This window comes from Gopherus evgoodei, chromosome 20, assembly GCF_007399415.2.
Source record: "Gopherus evgoodei ecotype Sinaloan lineage chromosome 20, rGopEvg1_v1.p, whole genome shotgun sequence".
Taxonomy (NCBI): domain Eukaryota; kingdom Metazoa; phylum Chordata; order Testudines; family Testudinidae; genus Gopherus; species Gopherus evgoodei.
Genome location: NC_044341.1, coordinates 13,015,941 through 13,033,373, shown reverse-complemented (window position 1 = coordinate 13,033,373; position 17,433 = coordinate 13,015,941). Strand labels below are relative to the sequence as shown.

Here is a 17,433-nt window from a genome sequence, read left to right as displayed (position 1 = left end):
TGGGGAGAGCAGATTCATGGAGCCACCCTTGATTTACACCGGAGCGTGAGACAGCAGATTTATGGAGCCACCCCTCGATTTACACCGGAGCGTGGGAGAGCAGATTCATGGAGCCACCCTGATTTACACCAAAGCGTGGGAGAGCAGATTCATGGAGCCACTCCTGATTTACACCGAGCGTGGGAAAGCAGATTCAGGACTGAAAGCTTTGCACATATTGGAGGGTGCTTTCTGAAGACAGAAGGTTGCCCAATCAGGATGGCTTCTTGTACAGGTAAATAAGCAACAGGGGCCAGATCCTCAGCTGATATCAATCAGGAGCTCTACGGACTCCAGTGAAGCTGTGCTGATTTACACCAGCTGGGGATCTGGCCCAAGGACCTCTTTTCTCTGCTTTGTCAAGCTTCTTTTCAGCACTTTAGGGGCAACAGGGAACCTGACTCTCTGGGCAGATCTGAGCCTCGGCAAGGGTTGCTCAGGCCCGCTGGTGACACTCCCAAGGGACTGCAGGCAACTGGGCATAGCGAAGTGTGGCACACAATGGGTGCCACTCTCCCTTGTGCCCGCCTGCCCCAACGCACACACACATCTTACGCTGGGCCATGTGTAAGTGTTGGGAGTGGCACAGGAGCTGAGCAGGGTGGCTCTGTGCTAGCCGGGAGCTCTGCCAGGCCTGGGCATTCTCAGTGCCCAGCTCCACTTTCGGGGGCAACACAAGGGCATGATCGCACTGGAGAACCAGGAGTGAGGAGCCTGATTCAGATCTCCTTCATGCTGCTGTAAATCAGAAGTTAACAGAGGGGCATGAATGCAAGCGATGCGAGAATGAGGACTGAGATGCCCAAGGCCCTTGTCCTCATTCGGGGCTCGGCTCCAGCAAGCCGAATGGTTTAAAAACGCATCTTGGGGGAAGACACTTTTCACCCTCAGATCTCTCAAACGTAGAGTTTTATTCACCTCGCTGCGGGGGGCGAGGGAGGGGAGAGGGGAGGGAAGGGGAATCACCTCTAATCCAAGCACAAGCACGAGAAATATCAGCCCAGTGGATTTTTCTCCCCCAGAAAGTTACACACTCCGCGTAAGAGGGGTGCAGAACGAAAGTGCTTCTCAGTTTTGCTCTTCCGAGGCTGTAATCTCTCTGTGGGTTGGAGGGACGCTTAGAGGCAAGACACCTCTGAGGCTTTGCTACTTGCAAACATTTTTCTGAGGGTGAAAAAAAGACCCCACTCCAAAGGAAACTGCGCTGCTTGTTAACACTGCAAAAGCATCAAGTGCTTTTAGGGGCACCTGACGAGAGAGAGGACAGAGAGTGGAGTGTTGTCTAGCTCTTATTCACTGGTTCTCCACCCCCACTAAAGGACCCTTGAAACAACACTCTGCGCATAAGTGACAATTCTCAGCACTCACAGAACATCTTTTGCGCCTTCGGATTTCTCCTCGAGCCTTGTTTTTTCCAGGCAATCTCCCTGCCCCCAGGGGATCTGGGCTTGATTAACGTCTGCTGCCTTAAGCCCCGGGTGAATTTTCAAAAACGGAAGGAGGGAGACGATCATTTCAGAAATGGACCTTTGGGTCTGAAACAGCTTTCTTAAAACGAGTCCTTTTTTAAAACAGTGTTTCTCAAATCCGACCCAGAAGGGGGTTGCAAGACTATCGTAGGAGGGCGTTGGGAGCAGCGATTGCTGGTCGGACGTCCAATTCCGCAGGCAGTGCTGCTGTCAGCAGCAGCACCGAATAAGGGTGTCATGGTATGGGGGAGTTGTCACTTTTTTTGGGGGGGTGGGGGGGGTTGTTACAGCCTAAAATGTTTTCAAAGGGAGTGCAAGCAAAAAAAGTTGAGAAGCCCTGCTCTAAAAAATAGAAAAGCAACCCAAACGCTTCACACTGGACACGGGGAGAAGGAGAGGCATGGAGCTTGTAGGGAAAGACAATCATGGTGCAATTCTCACCTACTGTCCTCTGACCACAAGTTTCTAGCCTGATTACACCCATAGCAAAAGCTGGGGGATCCCAGAATCCAGGAGCTGTGTGGGGCAGAAGTGAGAGTCTCTAGCACCGCTGCCTCTTCAGAGGAAGAAGTTTCAGCTAATGTCTGTGTTGTACATTTCCACAGTGCCCAAGGATTCATATCGCGTAACAAGTCAAGTCTATCACCGACTGCTGGCATGGAGCCATTTAACTCAGCACAGAAACATGAAAAACGAGACTTTACACTTCTAGGCCTTGCCGTGCCTACCCAAGTGTGTCGGTAATTCACTGAAGTCACTGGGATGACTTGTGCTTAAAGTTAAGCCACATGCTTAAGCACCTTGTCAGGGCTATTTAGCTCATCCAGGGTACTGCTTAGCTTCCAGGATTATGCAATATGGAGATTTTTCATTCTAGTTCACAACAGTCTGTGTCCAACCTAGGCTGGGAGTGGCTGAACGCTGGGACCGTTTGAAGACTGTATGGCTCAGCAGAGTGGAGAAAAAACTCAGGAATGTCTTGTGGTTAAAGGCTGAATTTCACCACTAATAATAGTGTAAATACAAGTTACGGGGCTGAGACAGGATAAACCTCATGACAGTAGTTACCCAGGCGTCTGCAGAAGCTGCGTGGAGAGTCATTCTGTTTCATGGAGGATTTTGATATTTTGAGAGCTGGTTACCACTGTGATACGGAAAAAAAACCCAAACATTTTAAATTCTCCATGAGGGGAATGGAGCTGTAGATCTTGGGAGCCCTGGGGCTCCTGATGTCAGGACAGTCTGCCTGGCTGGCTGCCCCAGAGCTGCAGACCCTGGAAGCCTGGAGGTTTCTTGACCTGGTTGCCATGGGAACTCAGTTGAAATTGAAACCTTTCAAGTTCAATTAATCATCACATTCTGATGTATCCCATTGGGATTTTTCTGGCCAACTCTAATATTTAGGGAATCTTGTTAAATGCTAATATAGCCCCAGATCCTCAGCTGGGATAAAAACCACCACAGCTCCATGGAAGACAATAGATTTGGGGGTGGCGGTGAACAATCAGCTGAACATGAGCTCCCAGGGTGATGCTGTGGCCAAAAAAGCTAGGGCAATCCTGAGATGCATAAACAGGGAAATCTGACAGAAGAGCAGAGAGGTTATTTAACCTCTGGTGTGACCATTGCAAGAATCGTGGAGAGGATTCAGAGAAGAGACACGAGAATGATTAAAGGATTAGAAAATCTGCTTTATGGTGATAGACTCAAGGAGCTCGATCTATTCGCTTACCAAAGAGAAGGCTAAGGAATGACTGGATTACAGTCTGTAAGTACCTACGTGGAGAAGAAATATTAATAACGGGCTCTTCACTCTAGCAAGGAAAGGTCTAACACGATCCAACAGCGGGACGTTGAAGCTAGACAAATTCAGCCTGGAAATAAGACCTACATTTTTAACAGTGAGGGAAATTAACCATTGCAAACAATTCACCAAGGGTTGTGATGGATTCTTGACAATTTTTAAATCAAGGTTAGATGTTTTTCTAAAACAACGGCCCTCCAACTTTCTGTCTTGCCTTCCCCCGAGTAATGGAATCTATCTGTGCCCCCCAGGAGCCACATATGGGAGCTAGGAACCAAGCCGTGCCCAGGGCCGCAGCTGGGGGCTGAGCCGTGGTCGGGACCCGGGGCTGGGAACGGAGCCAGGGACCCAGGATGGGGCCGGAGTGGAGCTGGGAGCAGAGCAGGGCTGGGTGATGCTCCCTCCCCACCTCCCGTGGGGGCTGGCCCAATACCCCCTGCACTCCCCGAATGTTCCTCTGTGCCCCCCAGGGCGGAGCGCCCCACAGTTTGGGGACCACTGTTGTAAAAGCTCATCTCTAGGGATGTTGGGAGAAAGTTCTTTGGTCTGTGTTGTGCAGCAGTTTGCCTGGATGATCACAATGGTCCCTTCCGGCCTTGGAAGCCATGAATCTCTGCCCGAGGGTCAGAACAGGCGCCATCACGGCTCTCCTCTCCCACAACTGCCAACAGCTTTCTCATTGTTCGCCCGCATCGTGATCTAAATAACAGCAACACTGGCTCCCACTGCTCCCGAGCAGCCGCTTGAGCACTGAACACATACTCCCACGCCCCCGAAGGCGTCTCTCTCGAGATGCAAGCGCCTCCTTCTGTCTCCTCGAAGGAGCTCTTCACCTGCCAAGTGACACGCCAGACGCGAAGTGCCTTGCAAGACGGCGGCTATCCATTATCCACTTCCCTCCCGGCGACACTGCTGCACCCCCCCGGAAGGAACACCTCGGCAGCTTTCGCTTTCAGTATTGCCTGCGCCTTCCTTCACCTGCTCTTTTGTCAGACACGTTTGTAACAACACCGTGGTGTCACTTCAGCTTGTGCTGTGGCAAGTGACTTCTGTGCGTAATGGGTTTCCTTCCTCCGCCTGAGAAAAGAGGGGGAACCTTCAAAGTTCCTTTTCTTGCATGTATGTCACCAGACTCATCTTGTGTGCTAACAGAGCGACACTCGTCCGTGCAGCGGGTGCAAACCAAAGTGAGCAGAGCTTGTTGCAAAGAGTGTGTCGGCTTTCCCCTCTTGTTCTAGCTACTCCCGGAGCTGGAGTGCTACTTGAGGTATTCACAGACGAATTGGGCCACTTGTGAAATCCGTCAGCGAGAGGCAGCAGCCATTTCATCCCCACAGAATGAATGGGACTGGTTAGGACATTGGACTGGGGCTCAGAAGAGTTGGCTTCAACTCTCAATTCTGCCACAAACTCCATACAAGACCCCAGGAAGACCCTGAATGTCTCAGTGCAGCCAAACTCATCTGTCACGTGGGGATAATGATACTTGCTTTCTCTCAGCCACTGTCTGTCTTGTCTGTTTAGCTTGTAACGCTCTTCCTAGGCCTCACGTGTGTCCTGTCCAGCACCTGCTGCAATGGGGCCTTGATCAAGTCTGAGGTCTTTTGGTGCTACTGGAATCCCAGTAAATAAATAAAATAATCTATTAAACAGAATCGAAATTCCTAGTTCCCATTGAACACACTCGGGCAGCTCAACTCTCCTCAGAAGTAGAAATCAAACACAAACCTCTTAAAAGAGAAAATGTTATTCCCCTGGATCCCAGCCCGCTGGTTCTAGTGAGTCCTCTAGCAGTTGTATGATAATGCCTCCACTTAACAGATGCTCCCTTTTATCTAGTCATCTCTCTCTTGCATGGCTCCTGTAGTGTAGCGCCAGGTTGCTCCTTTATCCCTGTGAAGTGAATTGATCTTAGTCCACATCCCAATGTCCAGGCATCAGGCTCACAAAATCCAGCATCCCATTCCCATTACCTGCCCCCCTCAAGCAGCAAAGCCGAGGAGGAAGGTTGCCCAGAGGTTAGGGTACTAGCAGGAGACTCTGGGACAAGTTCTTGCTCTGCCACTGACTTCCTGCATGACCGTGGGCAAATCACTTAAGAGCTCTGTGCCTACGTTTCCCATCTGTCTCGGGGATGATAGCACATGCCCTGCCCTCCCAGGGGTGAACTGTTCAGCTACTACAGCAAGGGAGGCCATAGAAGAACCAGAGACAAGGAAAGCAATGCTGACTTGAGCCCTAAGTCTGCCAGACTCACTTCAGCACCGGAAAATGCCACAGCGTTCAGTGCTTAAAGTGTCACGGGGATCAGTGTACGTCCAAACTTACTAGGACAGACAGACTGAGCTGACCGACCTTCACCGCCCTTAAAGAACATGAGATTTCTTTTTAAAAAAAATTGACAACGGACAAGGGGTTTAATCCTTCAGCACGAATAATAAGGTCCAGACTGGTCAGACCAAAGGTCCATCTAGCCCAGTATCCTGTCTTCTGACAGTGGCCAATGCCAGGTGCCCCAGAGGGAATGAACAGAACAGGGAATCATCAAGCGATCCATCCCATCGCCCATTCCCAGCTTCTGGCAAACAGAGACTAGGGACATCATCTCTGCCCATCCTGGCTAATAGCCATTGATGGATCTATCCTCCAAATGTGATCCGAAGAGCTTTGCACTCAGCAAAGTGTAAAGGAAATTCGGTTCTCTGACCCAGGCTGTTCCTGAAGCAGAGATCCAATGAGAGAGGCCTGGTGAAGCAAGGAAAACCGAAACAACACAAACCAAAGCTCGCTGTGTGTGTTAGCCAAAGGTGCAAGCTTCCCCAGAACAGACGGCTGATGCTACAAAGCCATTCATGGCGACCACCTCTAGTTTATGAAGTGATTCTGCCGTAAGTGAAAGCAGATAATAGGGAGACAGGATCTGTCTGAAGACATAACATGATAAATTGCCCGCGGGATGAAAAATGCAGAGCTCAGCTGGAATGCGCTGGGGCCCCGATGTAATCAGGAGCGATACAGGAGTCCAGGGGAGGGGAGGTGGGATGCTGGTCTTAGGGAACACCGCACGTGATGGGAGTTGATTCATTGCTGCGCGAACGTGAAAGTGCCTGCTTGGTTTGAAGAAAGAAAAGCAGTTTCAGTGATAAATGACCCATCCCTTCATGCTATAGGCAGCGTGCTCAGAGCTTCCAGGCTTCCGCATCCTTTCTGCTTCATTTGCAATAGCGTTCCTCTCAACATCATCCTGCCTCGGCAGAATGCGAGGACCCACGGAGCCACTGCAGCATCTGTAACCACTGCCGATGTTTGGGAGTCAAGCCTATACATGGGAGACAGCATAGGCCCCAGGGGCCAGGAGTCTAGCCAAGGAGTTGGGAGGACTTGGCTCTGACCAACCACCTGCTGTGAGTCATGTCACACCTATGTGCCTCAGTTTCCCCATCCAATAATGATAATAATGACAATGACCTTTCTTTGTAAAAAGCTTTTGAGAGCTACAGAGGAAAAGTGCTATACCAGAGTCAGGTGCCATTATACAAAGAAACAACCCAGCCTGCATGTCGTCGAGTCTTTCCTTCCTTCCCCCTCTCTTTCCCTGCTGTTTACAGGAGGACCCACCGCTGCAGAGCCTCAGCACTGACCTATAAGGTCTCCTCCTTATAGCTAAATACACACATCCAACCTGCACCCACAGCTCAAACTTTAGGGGCTGTACGAAATGGGGCCAGGATTTTAGCCAATCCCAGGTTTGTGTGGAAAAGGAAACATGCACCTGGGTGAGATTTCACATGCAAAGGCCAGCAGCCTTGAGCCTAAGTCCCTTCTCCGATGCACTCCTAACGATGCACAGACTCCTCCCCCTTCTCCCCATTGCCCACAGCAGGCAGGCAGCAAACTTCGCTCTTGGTTCCACTAGATAATGCTATCATCGTATGCAGGGACTCAGAACCAAGGGGGCTGAGTCTCCACTGACCTGTAGCCCAGGGAGCCATTGGCCCTGCCTAAGGGAGCTTGAAATGTTACTATTCTGATCTGATGCTATCGCCAGCTCCTCAGAACTGTGCAGGTGCCTAATTCCCATTGATTCCAAAGGGAGTCTGGTACCTACATACCTGTGAGGATCTGGCCCTCCTGTCCAATTTGCACCCCTGTCAGCGTGGGCACTGGGTGCATTGCTGTGACAAATCAGACCTCGAAGGTTCAGCAGCAGAAAAAGTGAGAACTAGAATCATAGAATCTCAGGGTTGGAAGGGACCTCAGTAGGGATCTAGTCCAACCCCCTGCTCAAAGCAGGACAAACCCCAGAGAGATTTTTGCCCCAGATCCCCAAATGGCCCCCTCAGAACACAACCCTGGGTTTAGCAGGCCAATGATCAAACCATTGAGCTATCCTTCCCCCCATCAGGCTCAGGCTCGGTCTCTGCCTTCCCACCCCCCCGTGATGAGAAGGTGCTGGTTCCCCGGGGGAGCACTCACGTCGGTTAAGGCCGCATTGATGTAGTTGTTACTGTCCCCGTCCATGGAGATGAGGAAGGGAAGGCATCGGTCCGGAGGCAGGACGTCCATTGCTGCGGTTCTTCTCCCGGTTCCGTGGCAGGAGAGCGACGCTGCACTCCTCCACGTCCAGGTGGGGTGTGACCGAGTTCAGGGTCTGCGAGGCACACGGCACCAGGGTTACTAACCATCCTCCCCCTGCGAGCGCTCCTTTCCCTGGGCTAGACCTGGCCTGCGACTTGCACTAATAAGGCAGTTCTGCTCAGCAGCAGAGCTCCCGGGGTGTGGGACCTCCGCAGGGCTCCCTTCCCCATGCAAGGCCTCAAGGCAGGAGAAATGAGGGAAGGCTGCTCTCTGGTTGCCTGGTGACACCCCACCTTGACGGAGGGCTTCTGGCCTCCCACTGGCAGATGCTGTCGGTAGTAACAGCTGAGAGTCTGAGATGGGGATCAGGATGGGGGCAGGGCACAGGGTAACAGGACACCTGGTGGCTTTGAACTGTAGTTCTTAGGAACGTCTTGCCCCCAGGGAGGCCTGGCAGCATCTCTGCAGCCTCCCAAGGGTGAAAGGAGCCCCCAGTCCAGGCCAGCCTCCCAGGGCTCACTTGGAATTCCTCCCGCAGCTGTGAAGAGTTGCTCTGCGGTTCTATCCTGACCATCTCCTTGTACGTCGGCCTGAATTCACTGACCGGGATGGCGGTCTCCCCACATAGGCAGGCTTCCAGGATGGCGTCGTGGATGAAGATGTATTGCTCCTTTGGGGAGAGGGACAACACCAGCATTAGCAATGGGCTCCGGGGGAGCGTGGAAGGGGGCCAATCACGGAGGGCCCCAGACACACTAGGATTCACTGCTCTGTCAGGGGCACATGTACAGGACAAACACTGACTCTGCTGCCCTGAGCTGCTGCTATGCCTAGTGAAGTGGGCCAGCGTTACCCACCCTGGGAGCCCTCTGGGAAGGATTGAGCCAAATGCCCACGGCTCTCCAGACCCCGCAGGCTTTTGCCACGTTTACTGAGGCCGTTCCTGGAAGGACGCTGCTGGACTTGGTAGCAGGAGAGGGGTATTTGCTTTCCATGGGAGCATCAGAGGATGTTATGGAGACAGAACAGCAATACATGATGAAGGAAGGACTAATTAATTAAGATTAATCATCACTAACTATTGCAATTGACTGCTCACTCAGGGCCAGGACTTAGGGGCTCCCTGTGTAGAGAACACAGGCTGGAAGCTAAGGAGTCAGAGAGAACCACAGGGCCGGCCTGCTGTCAGCAGCCTCGGTAACAAGACTCCATGTGGAAACGGGAGGGGAACAGACTCTGCACCTGACACCGGATCTGGGAAGCCTGTTGTTAAAAGGCAGACATGGGTGGGAGGTGTCTTCCCCGCTTTGGTCGTCCTACACACCTCGGTCTGGATCATGTTGATTCTCCGCGAACAAAGCGTCTTCACACAGTTGTAAATGTCCACAACGCCCTCGCACTCAGCCATATCCAGCATCACATCCAGGACGATGTAACAGCCCGTCCTCCCGGTGCCAGCACTGGGGCAATGGGGAGCAGGAGGGGAACAAATACAGGATGCTTAAGTTATGCCTATGCTGCAGTCCCAGGGTGCCGACCCAAACTAGTGTTAATCTGGCTAGGTCGGGTATGGGCACAGCCAAGCTGCAGCAGTGCATGTTTCAGCCTGGACCAGCTGCCCGAGTAATCGCCCAGGGCGGGTCTGTACAGCCTGCGCCGAAGCCTGTGCTGCCGCACCTTCACTACCAGGGTACGTGAGCCAGCTGCATTAAGACTAGCTTAAGTATGGCCACCCGAGCTGTACCCCGGGTCTGTAGTGGTGGACATACCCATAGAAACCTCCCAGCACTGCTCAGCACACTCACCCCATCAGACAATCCACGTGTCTGAGCCGTACCAACCCCCGACACGCCAGGAATGGATGTACTCCCCCCACCCGCTTTCCCCAGAGGCTTTTACAGTGAAATACTAATTTCTGGGGCTGATGAATCACTCCCCATGATTATCTGTGATTACAAGACTACGGGGACTAATCACATTCCTTGTCTCCAGTGAATGAATACTGATGAGGCAATTGACAAGGCGAAATCAAATAAAAAATCCCTCTCATTCATCAGCTCCTCCTCCTTTGCCCAGCAGAGGAAGAGCCGTGAACCCGTCACAGAGGAGGTCCTGGGACCTGATGGTTGTTAGAGAGGACAGGCACTTTCTTTCTGTTTCAGGTTCAAACCAGAGGCCTGGCCACTCATTCCTGGCCCTACGAGCTAGGACAGCTGGGGTGGGTGATCTTCTCCGGTCTGCCTTGCCTTGAGCCTGCCAATCCTTGCATGAGAGATATCCAAGAAATGGTGTAACAGGGGTCAGGAGTGACTCAAATCCCTACCAACATAGGTTAAGTGGGACCTAGTGGGAAGGCAATTCTCTGAGCAGAGCTACAGCTGAGGAGTTTATCTGAAGGCAAAGCAACCCAGCAGCTGGGAGCATATAAATGGAAAGGAAGGAAGCACTGGGGAGAGAGCTGAGAGCCTGAAGGAAGGCCAAAGTAGATAGGATTAGCTGCTGCTAGTTCACAGGGGACCAGCCAGTGATAGTGCACTCAATATTCTCTTCCACATCTCGTCCTGAACTGCTGAGTTGTGTTTCCATGTGCTGCTAAATAGCTGCCCTGCTCCACACTAGAAGTGGCTGCATTTCTGTGAAAGGCAGGAGATTCCTGGAAGAGATCACCAGCTGGTGGCTATGGGGGGAACCCCCAAGAGGAGTTAAATCGAGTATTTACAAGTGGTCAGCTGTCCACATTCCCATGAAAAACCCATCTCAGCTGGGACACACCAGCCTCCATGGCAAGCTTGAGCTAGGATTATTTGGAGGGAGTTCTCTGGCCTGTGCTACAGAGGGGATCAGGCTAAATGGTCACAATGGTCCCTTCTGGCTTTCGACTCTATGAATACCAGTAGCACGGTCCGGAGTTTACTGGCCAGGGGGACGGAACAACACACTCCTGAGTCACGGTGGGATGCTCCGAAGCAGGGTTAGGAGATGCTGCCTTCCGGGGCAGCGTGGGAGACGTTTGTACTGAGGACAGAACCAGGTGCTTTCAGGCTTTGGGTCAACCTGGATTCATTCCACCAGCCTGTAAAATTCATGTCAGGCCCCTGTGCAGTGCTCCAAGCCGTGAATGCTTGAAATACACACCCTCCCCGGCTGCCTCCTATTTCAGAGACGCCTGCTACCCATCGGCCTGCTACCCATTTTACGGCTCAGTACGTTCATGCAGGGACATCCAACTCACGAGCACATAAACCAGAGGCTACCTTACCTGCCGCAGGCCACCCTTCTGACGCAACCCAAGTCACACTTCTCATAGCTCCCTTTTAAATATTTTACTATCAATCCGAGTGTCCTACACTCCATGTCAAAGTGCCCCAGGACAAGACTCTACTGGGGCAGGCCCCGTTACCTCTTGCTCAAGCCCTCCCAACTTCTTGGGAGTCTCCGGTCCTCACGCTCAGCCGTCTCCAAAACGCAGGAGTCGCATGCTGCCATAAGCACTGAGCCCCCTTCCACTGCCCGGCAGTGAAATCTCTGGGGGGGTCTCTAAGCAGCCACGGCTGCGGCTGGTTCTTACCTGCAGTGGATGACTATAGGCCCCACATCAAGGGGCGTGGAAGCCTTCACTCTCCGGATGAAGGCCCAAGAGCCCGGTGGCGTGGTAAGGCACCCCGTGTTCGGAGCCACGACGTGAAGTGGAACTGCTTCACCTCGTGCCGCGCCGAGTAGCCCCTCTGCAAGGAAAGCACAAGGCAAGGTGAGGCCGGAGGAATCCCGGAGGCAGGAGACAAGGACCTGGAGAAGGAAGGGGACTGGAGACCCGATTCACTGCAGCCGTCTCTGGATTCCAGGCAGCAGCGGATGGATCACCATCCGTTATGCACTACCAGACCCAGATTGCTGGAGCTGGCTCTGCTGGCTCACTCGCTAGTGATCTGGAGCACTGGGCAGGTTGCCCCTCTGAGCAGGCTCCTTCCTGGCACCTTGGTTCAGTGTGTGTGCGGAGGGGGGGGGCAATGCCCCAGACGTAGGCTCTTATTGTCCTGGACGGGCTGTGAGGCAAGGTGGCCAGCCCCAGTTGCCGTCCCTGAGGTAGTGAGTCAGAGTGTGCACCCGTTCAGCATTGCCACCCTCTCCTCCACGCTGGGACACCCTCCTTCCCCCGGGCAGGTCCCTGTGCCACTATCCCCTGCCACCCAAGCCCCAGGCCTTTGCAGCCCTCAAGCGTGAGCAGCCCTGCCTGGAGCTGCATGAGGGCTTTGCTCTTCAAGCACCATCCCCCCGCCCCGTCTTTGATATAAGCATCCCCAGCACTCCCCGGGGAGCCAGAGTCCTGGGATCACTGTGTCACGGTCAGGACAGGCTTCTGGCTGGCTGGCAACATTGCCCCTCACTGCACCCCAGTGACAACAGGATGGGAGTGTGCGAGCCACTGGCCAGGCATGCTGCACTCCAAAGAGACAGTCCCTGCAGCAGGAGCAACGCCAGGAGACCCTATCCTGACATTGCTCCCATCACGTCACCAGCGAGGCTGGGAGGGAACAAGGGACAGCAGCGTTTAGCAGCCAGTTAACTCCTGTGGTCATGTACGAGAATACGCCTGTTCCCCGTGGCTTAGTCATCGCTTTCCCTGGGGTGAGCGTGCCCAGGCTCTGCCAAGTGGCGCGGTCACTCAGGAACAGACAGGGGGGGTGTGATTCTCCATGAACCTGCACCTTGGGCAGTCAGGACTAGGTACAGGTTAGAGTTAGCTTAGGGGGTTAGGGTTGGCTTAGGGGTCTAGGGTGATAATTTACACACAGCGTCCTGATGTAAATAGAGGGAAGAATCTTGCCCCATACCTCCAGCGCCCCCTAACAAGATACAGCATTCACACTTCTGCGTGGACCCCTTGGATTAACCCTCGCAGGGGTGAGCTAAGTAGTTGCTAAGCCTTGCAAGCTGGCAGTGCCATGGCCAGATGTTCCTGGTACCCCGCCGCCACATGGTCTAGGCTCTTTTTCTGTCAGCAACAACGCGGTTAAAAACAGACAACCCATGACAAGCAGCCCTTCTGCACAGGCCTCCGAGGCACCAAGGAATGACCTGGTAATGAACATACTCGTTTCCAGGAAGCTGTTTGGTCCCTAGCTCATAACAAGACAGTAATTTCATGTTCCTGTAGATTAGAGGGTACATTACACTTGTTATGTCCCAAGGTACCGTACAGTAATTGCCATGCAACCTACACTCCACACTAGAGGATGGAAACAATCGTTCATTCCCTCTGCAATTACATGGTCCTTACCCTGAAATTAGATCATCAACAGTGACCATGTAAATAAAGAGCTGTTCTACCCGGCCTGCATGTAGCCCGCCTCCTACTAGCCTGACGGCCAGAAGCATAGGCAGACACACAGCGCATGGCTTGGAGTGGGGCACAGAGAGTCTCACTAGGAGTCCTGGGGTGCAACCGAGCCCTGGGAAACTCACACTGAACAGCAAGCAGATAGCAAACTTCCTAAGGTGAGACGGAGCAGATGGAGGCTCCCCGGGAGAAAGGGGGGGGCGGGGAGCCCCATTGTCTGGGGCGTTTAAATGGGCCAGGACACAGCCCAGGAGAATGTACTGTCAAGAGCGATGCTGCCCTGGCCAGAGAGGCAGCAGAGGACCTTAGGTCTTGTATCGGGTACTCCAGCCAGTTCATCCCTACAGAGCTGACCCCAAGCCTGTTGAAGTCAATGGGAGTCTGTCCATTGACTAACGGAGGCTTTGGCTCAGGCCTCTGGTGAACATCTCACCCGCTTCAGCATATCAAGACCAACTCAAGCATCCTGGGCCAAATTCTGCTTCCATCTACCCCAGTGTAATCCAGAGTGACTCCAGTGAAGTCAGGGCAGTTATGCCAGGTTTACACTGCTGTATAGGAGACCACAGTTTGTTTGCTGGGTTCTAGATGTACATGCATGGTGGCAGCGCTCTGTAAATCCCTGGATTAGCCTGGCCCCCAGCATCTGCAAAGTCCTTGCAGACTGTGCTTGCTGGCTGCATCCCCTTCCCTGGGAAGCACAGGGGATTGGCTGATACAACCTGACCTGGGATAGAACAGGCCTCCCGCATCCACGGAGATGAGCCAGCACAGAGCAGGTGCTTACCCTCTCCAGGGCAAACGTCCGGACGGCGTATTCCGCCAGCAGCTCTGATTTGACCAGGGTGATTTTGATGTCTCCGTACATCTCAGAGTCGTCCGGCCAGTACTTGGAACACTTCACCTGCCACAAGCAAACAGACCATGCTGTAGCACCGGGAGGACAGGCCCCAGCAGAGCCAAAGCCGTAGGGGAGAGGAAGGGGACCGGTTCCTTACCCTTCCCACCTCCACCAGCTTGGTGATCATCACGATGCTGGAACAGTGCTCCTGCCACACCATGCGCCAGAAGTCGTACACCATTTCCTGCTTGGGGCCTGGAGGACAAAAGGAAAAGAACTGAGACCCCATGGAGGAAACCACTAACCTAGAGGATCCCACTATGCCTCCCCGAGATCACGGCCCAGCGAGCCAGGATCTGTATAGACATATACCAACAGGCAGGCCTGGCTCTGAAGAGCTTCCAGTTTCAATATCATGCTATTTCCCTTTGCTCCGTCCACTTTTTTTTGGTAAACAACCCCCCTTGGGAGTGTGAAGCTAAAGTGTGTCTCCTCACTGAAATGTTATCTTCCCTGCTGACAGCACTTTCTCCTGTTATTGCAGGTTTGCTTACATGCATGCAGCGACATTTTGTCTTGCAAGGCTGCATGCGGGTGTTAGAATTGCACGCACTGCCTTGCTATTGTATAGCTGCATGTGAGAGGTGGGCTGTGCACACCCGTTTGTTATGGTAGGGTTGCTTGCCCGCAGTGGGGCTGCAGGTGGGGGTTGGTTCTGACAAGGCTGCCCATGGGCCCTAGCTTTGCGTCTCATGTTATGGTAGGGTTGCTCCTGAGCACTGAGCTACGTTGCAGGGCTGGTTGTGACAGCTGGAATCTTTTGATCTGAGCGCAGTCCTGGTGAGCCACTGACGTGGTGTGTTGGGATGAAAGGATTAAGGAAGCCCGCCTCTTGTCCCCTGACATAGCCCCTAGCCAATGAGAATGGAACCTCCCTTCACAGAGAGTCTCCATTTCAATCAGACCCGGTAGTCATCTCCACTTTGGGACCGATCCAAAGGCCACTGAAGTCAACCGGAGTCTTTCCATTAACTTCAACGAGCTTCGGATCAGGCCTAAATAACTCTGTAGTGTAGCTGTGACCCATTTGGCCTGCAAAGGCCCCAGGCATCCTGCAGGGAGAACGGGGCTGGACGCGAGGATTGCAAGTGATTATTATTCAGTAGGGAATTTCCAGCTGATGTTTGGTTTGGTGCTATTGCGCTGGGCTCAGAAAGTCCAGTGTCCAGCCCACTCTGATTGAATCTCCTAACACATTGCGAACCAGATCCCCTGGGGGCAAAGCTGCAGGTCACCGTCTGCCCAATGGCTCTGGGAGAGGCAGAGAATGAAAGACAAAGCCCGAAGGTCGAAGGCACTTTACCTTGAGTGGCTATGAAGTGGTTGGATCTGTGGTAACCCTGTAATGGAACAAGACTCTATTAAACCTCTAGGGAAGGAGACCTGGGCGAGACACAGCTGACGAGCCATCCTCAGTGGGGGCTGCCATGGAGACCCTGTTCCTATTGACCGGGCTGATGGCCAGCTCACCAGAGGACTGGACTATGGTGAGAGGGTAAAGCCCATGGTACAGGGTGACTAGTTGGCAGCACTGTGCATTTTCCCGGGCAGGGGGAAGGCTCAAGCTGGTGAGATTTCCCCTACAGTGATCTCCGCACAAACACTATCCTCTGAACACAGGTATCTGTACTGGGCATAAAGGAAGCCAAAACCTCTTACTCAGAACTCTCCTGGGTCCCGGGCAATGCCAGGCTGAGACACACTGACTGCCCATGGAGGCTAGTCAGTAGGACTCCTGGCGTCAATCCAAGACACCCGGCTTCGATCCAAGACTCCCTGATGCTCCATGCATAAGCTAAGTGTTTCCAGCAGGTCGGACCTGGGGCTTGTTGCATTCTCTAAAGGACGCTATCAGCTGAAAGCCCCCAGACACGACCTTCCGTAAACACAGGTTCCCCGCCAGGATCAACAGGCGCCCCAGTCCACGCCAATGAGGACGCTAGGCAAACTTCAGAGCCCCTCCCCTCCCCCCCCGAGGGAGGCGGGGGCTTTCTGACATCATCCCCCAGGTTCCATCCACACCAGGAGCTGACAGCATGATGCCCAACTTGTGTAGACAGACTCGCGGAACTGTGGTAGCGCAGGCCATGACAGCACAGGGTATCCAGGACCCCAGGGATATCTACTTGGGGCAGCTAGCCCGTGTCACCGCTGCCTGTGCGACCACGGCTCCATTACTATTTCTAGCACACAAGCTGGATGAGAGTTCACCTGGGGGATCACACCCGGAGCACCAAGTGCGGATGTAGCCAGGCTGGATGGGACCTCAAGAGATCATCTAGACCAGGGGTAGGCAACCTATGGCATGCGTGCCGAAGGCGGCACGCAAGCTGATTTTCAGAGGCACTCACGCTGCCTGGGTCCTGGCCACTGGTCTGGGGGGCTCTGTACTTTAATTTAATTTTAAAGGTAGCTTCTTAAAACATTTTAAAACCTTATTTACTTTACATACAACAATAGTTTAGTTATATATTATAGACTTATGGAAAGAGACCTTCTAAAAATGTTAAAATGTATTAGTGGCACGCGAAACCTTAAATTAGAGTGAATGAATGGAGACTCGGCACAGCACTTCTGAAAGGTTGCCGACCCCTGATCTAGACCATCCCCTTACACCGAAGCAGGATTAAATCTACCTACGCCACCCCGGAGAGGTGTTTGGCACATGGGCATGACCCTGGGGGATTCCTCTCTCGGTAGCTAGGGGTAGGCAGCAGCGTCAGAGCAGCCCCCCCTTCTGCAGGGTGGGGGGAGAGAAGGGAGAGGGCTGGGAAGTATAAAGAATGAGGAGGGATGGATGGGGGTGAACGGGGGAGGGAGCGAAGAAGACTTGGAAAAGAGGAGAGACGGGCAATCAAGAGAGGGGGCAGGAATTTGAAAAAGGGTCGGGTGAGGAAGAGGAGTCCAAGGGGGAAACAAGACCTCAAAAGGGGGGGTGAGAAGGAGAGAGATTTCACTGTAGAATCACCCAGGGTCACCCCACCAATGTACTGGAGCCGACTCTGTGACCCCCTCCGCCCCACTCTCTACTCCAATTTGCTGTCGGAAGCCGCTCACCCGGCCCCTTCCACCACAGCACAGAAGCCAGAGAGACAATCAAAGCCCTGACCTGGCCATTCGGAGGCCATGCGTCTCGGTCAGAGGCTTCCTGCTTACACAAGCGGGGCTGACAAACATATGAAGGCTGCGGATAACGTCACCGTGAGAGCCCTATTCATAATATCTCAGTCCTGAGCAGCCATGTGGGCCTGTGTAATGGCCCCGCTCTCCTCATTCATCTGAGCCAGTTACCACAAACATTACG

At 53.2% G+C, this 17,433-nt stretch overlaps 1 protein-coding gene across 1 annotated transcript in view; it reads right to left on the bottom strand.

Annotated features, from left to right (window-relative positions):
- PTPRU (protein tyrosine phosphatase receptor type U) overlaps positions 1-17,433 on the bottom strand; it is a 278,752-nt gene that overhangs the window by 31,782 nt on the left and 229,537 nt on the right. The window contains 10 exon segments of the mRNA XM_030539047.1: positions 7,789-7,878; positions 7,880-7,963; positions 8,411-8,560; positions 9,215-9,350; positions 11,459-11,523; positions 11,525-11,563; positions 11,565-11,615; positions 14,016-14,132; positions 14,227-14,324; positions 15,433-15,469. Of these exon segments, the coding sequence (XP_030394907.1) occupies positions 7,789-7,878; positions 7,880-7,963; positions 8,411-8,560; positions 9,215-9,350; positions 11,459-11,523; positions 11,525-11,563; positions 11,565-11,615; positions 14,016-14,132; positions 14,227-14,324; positions 15,433-15,469 (867 nt within the window).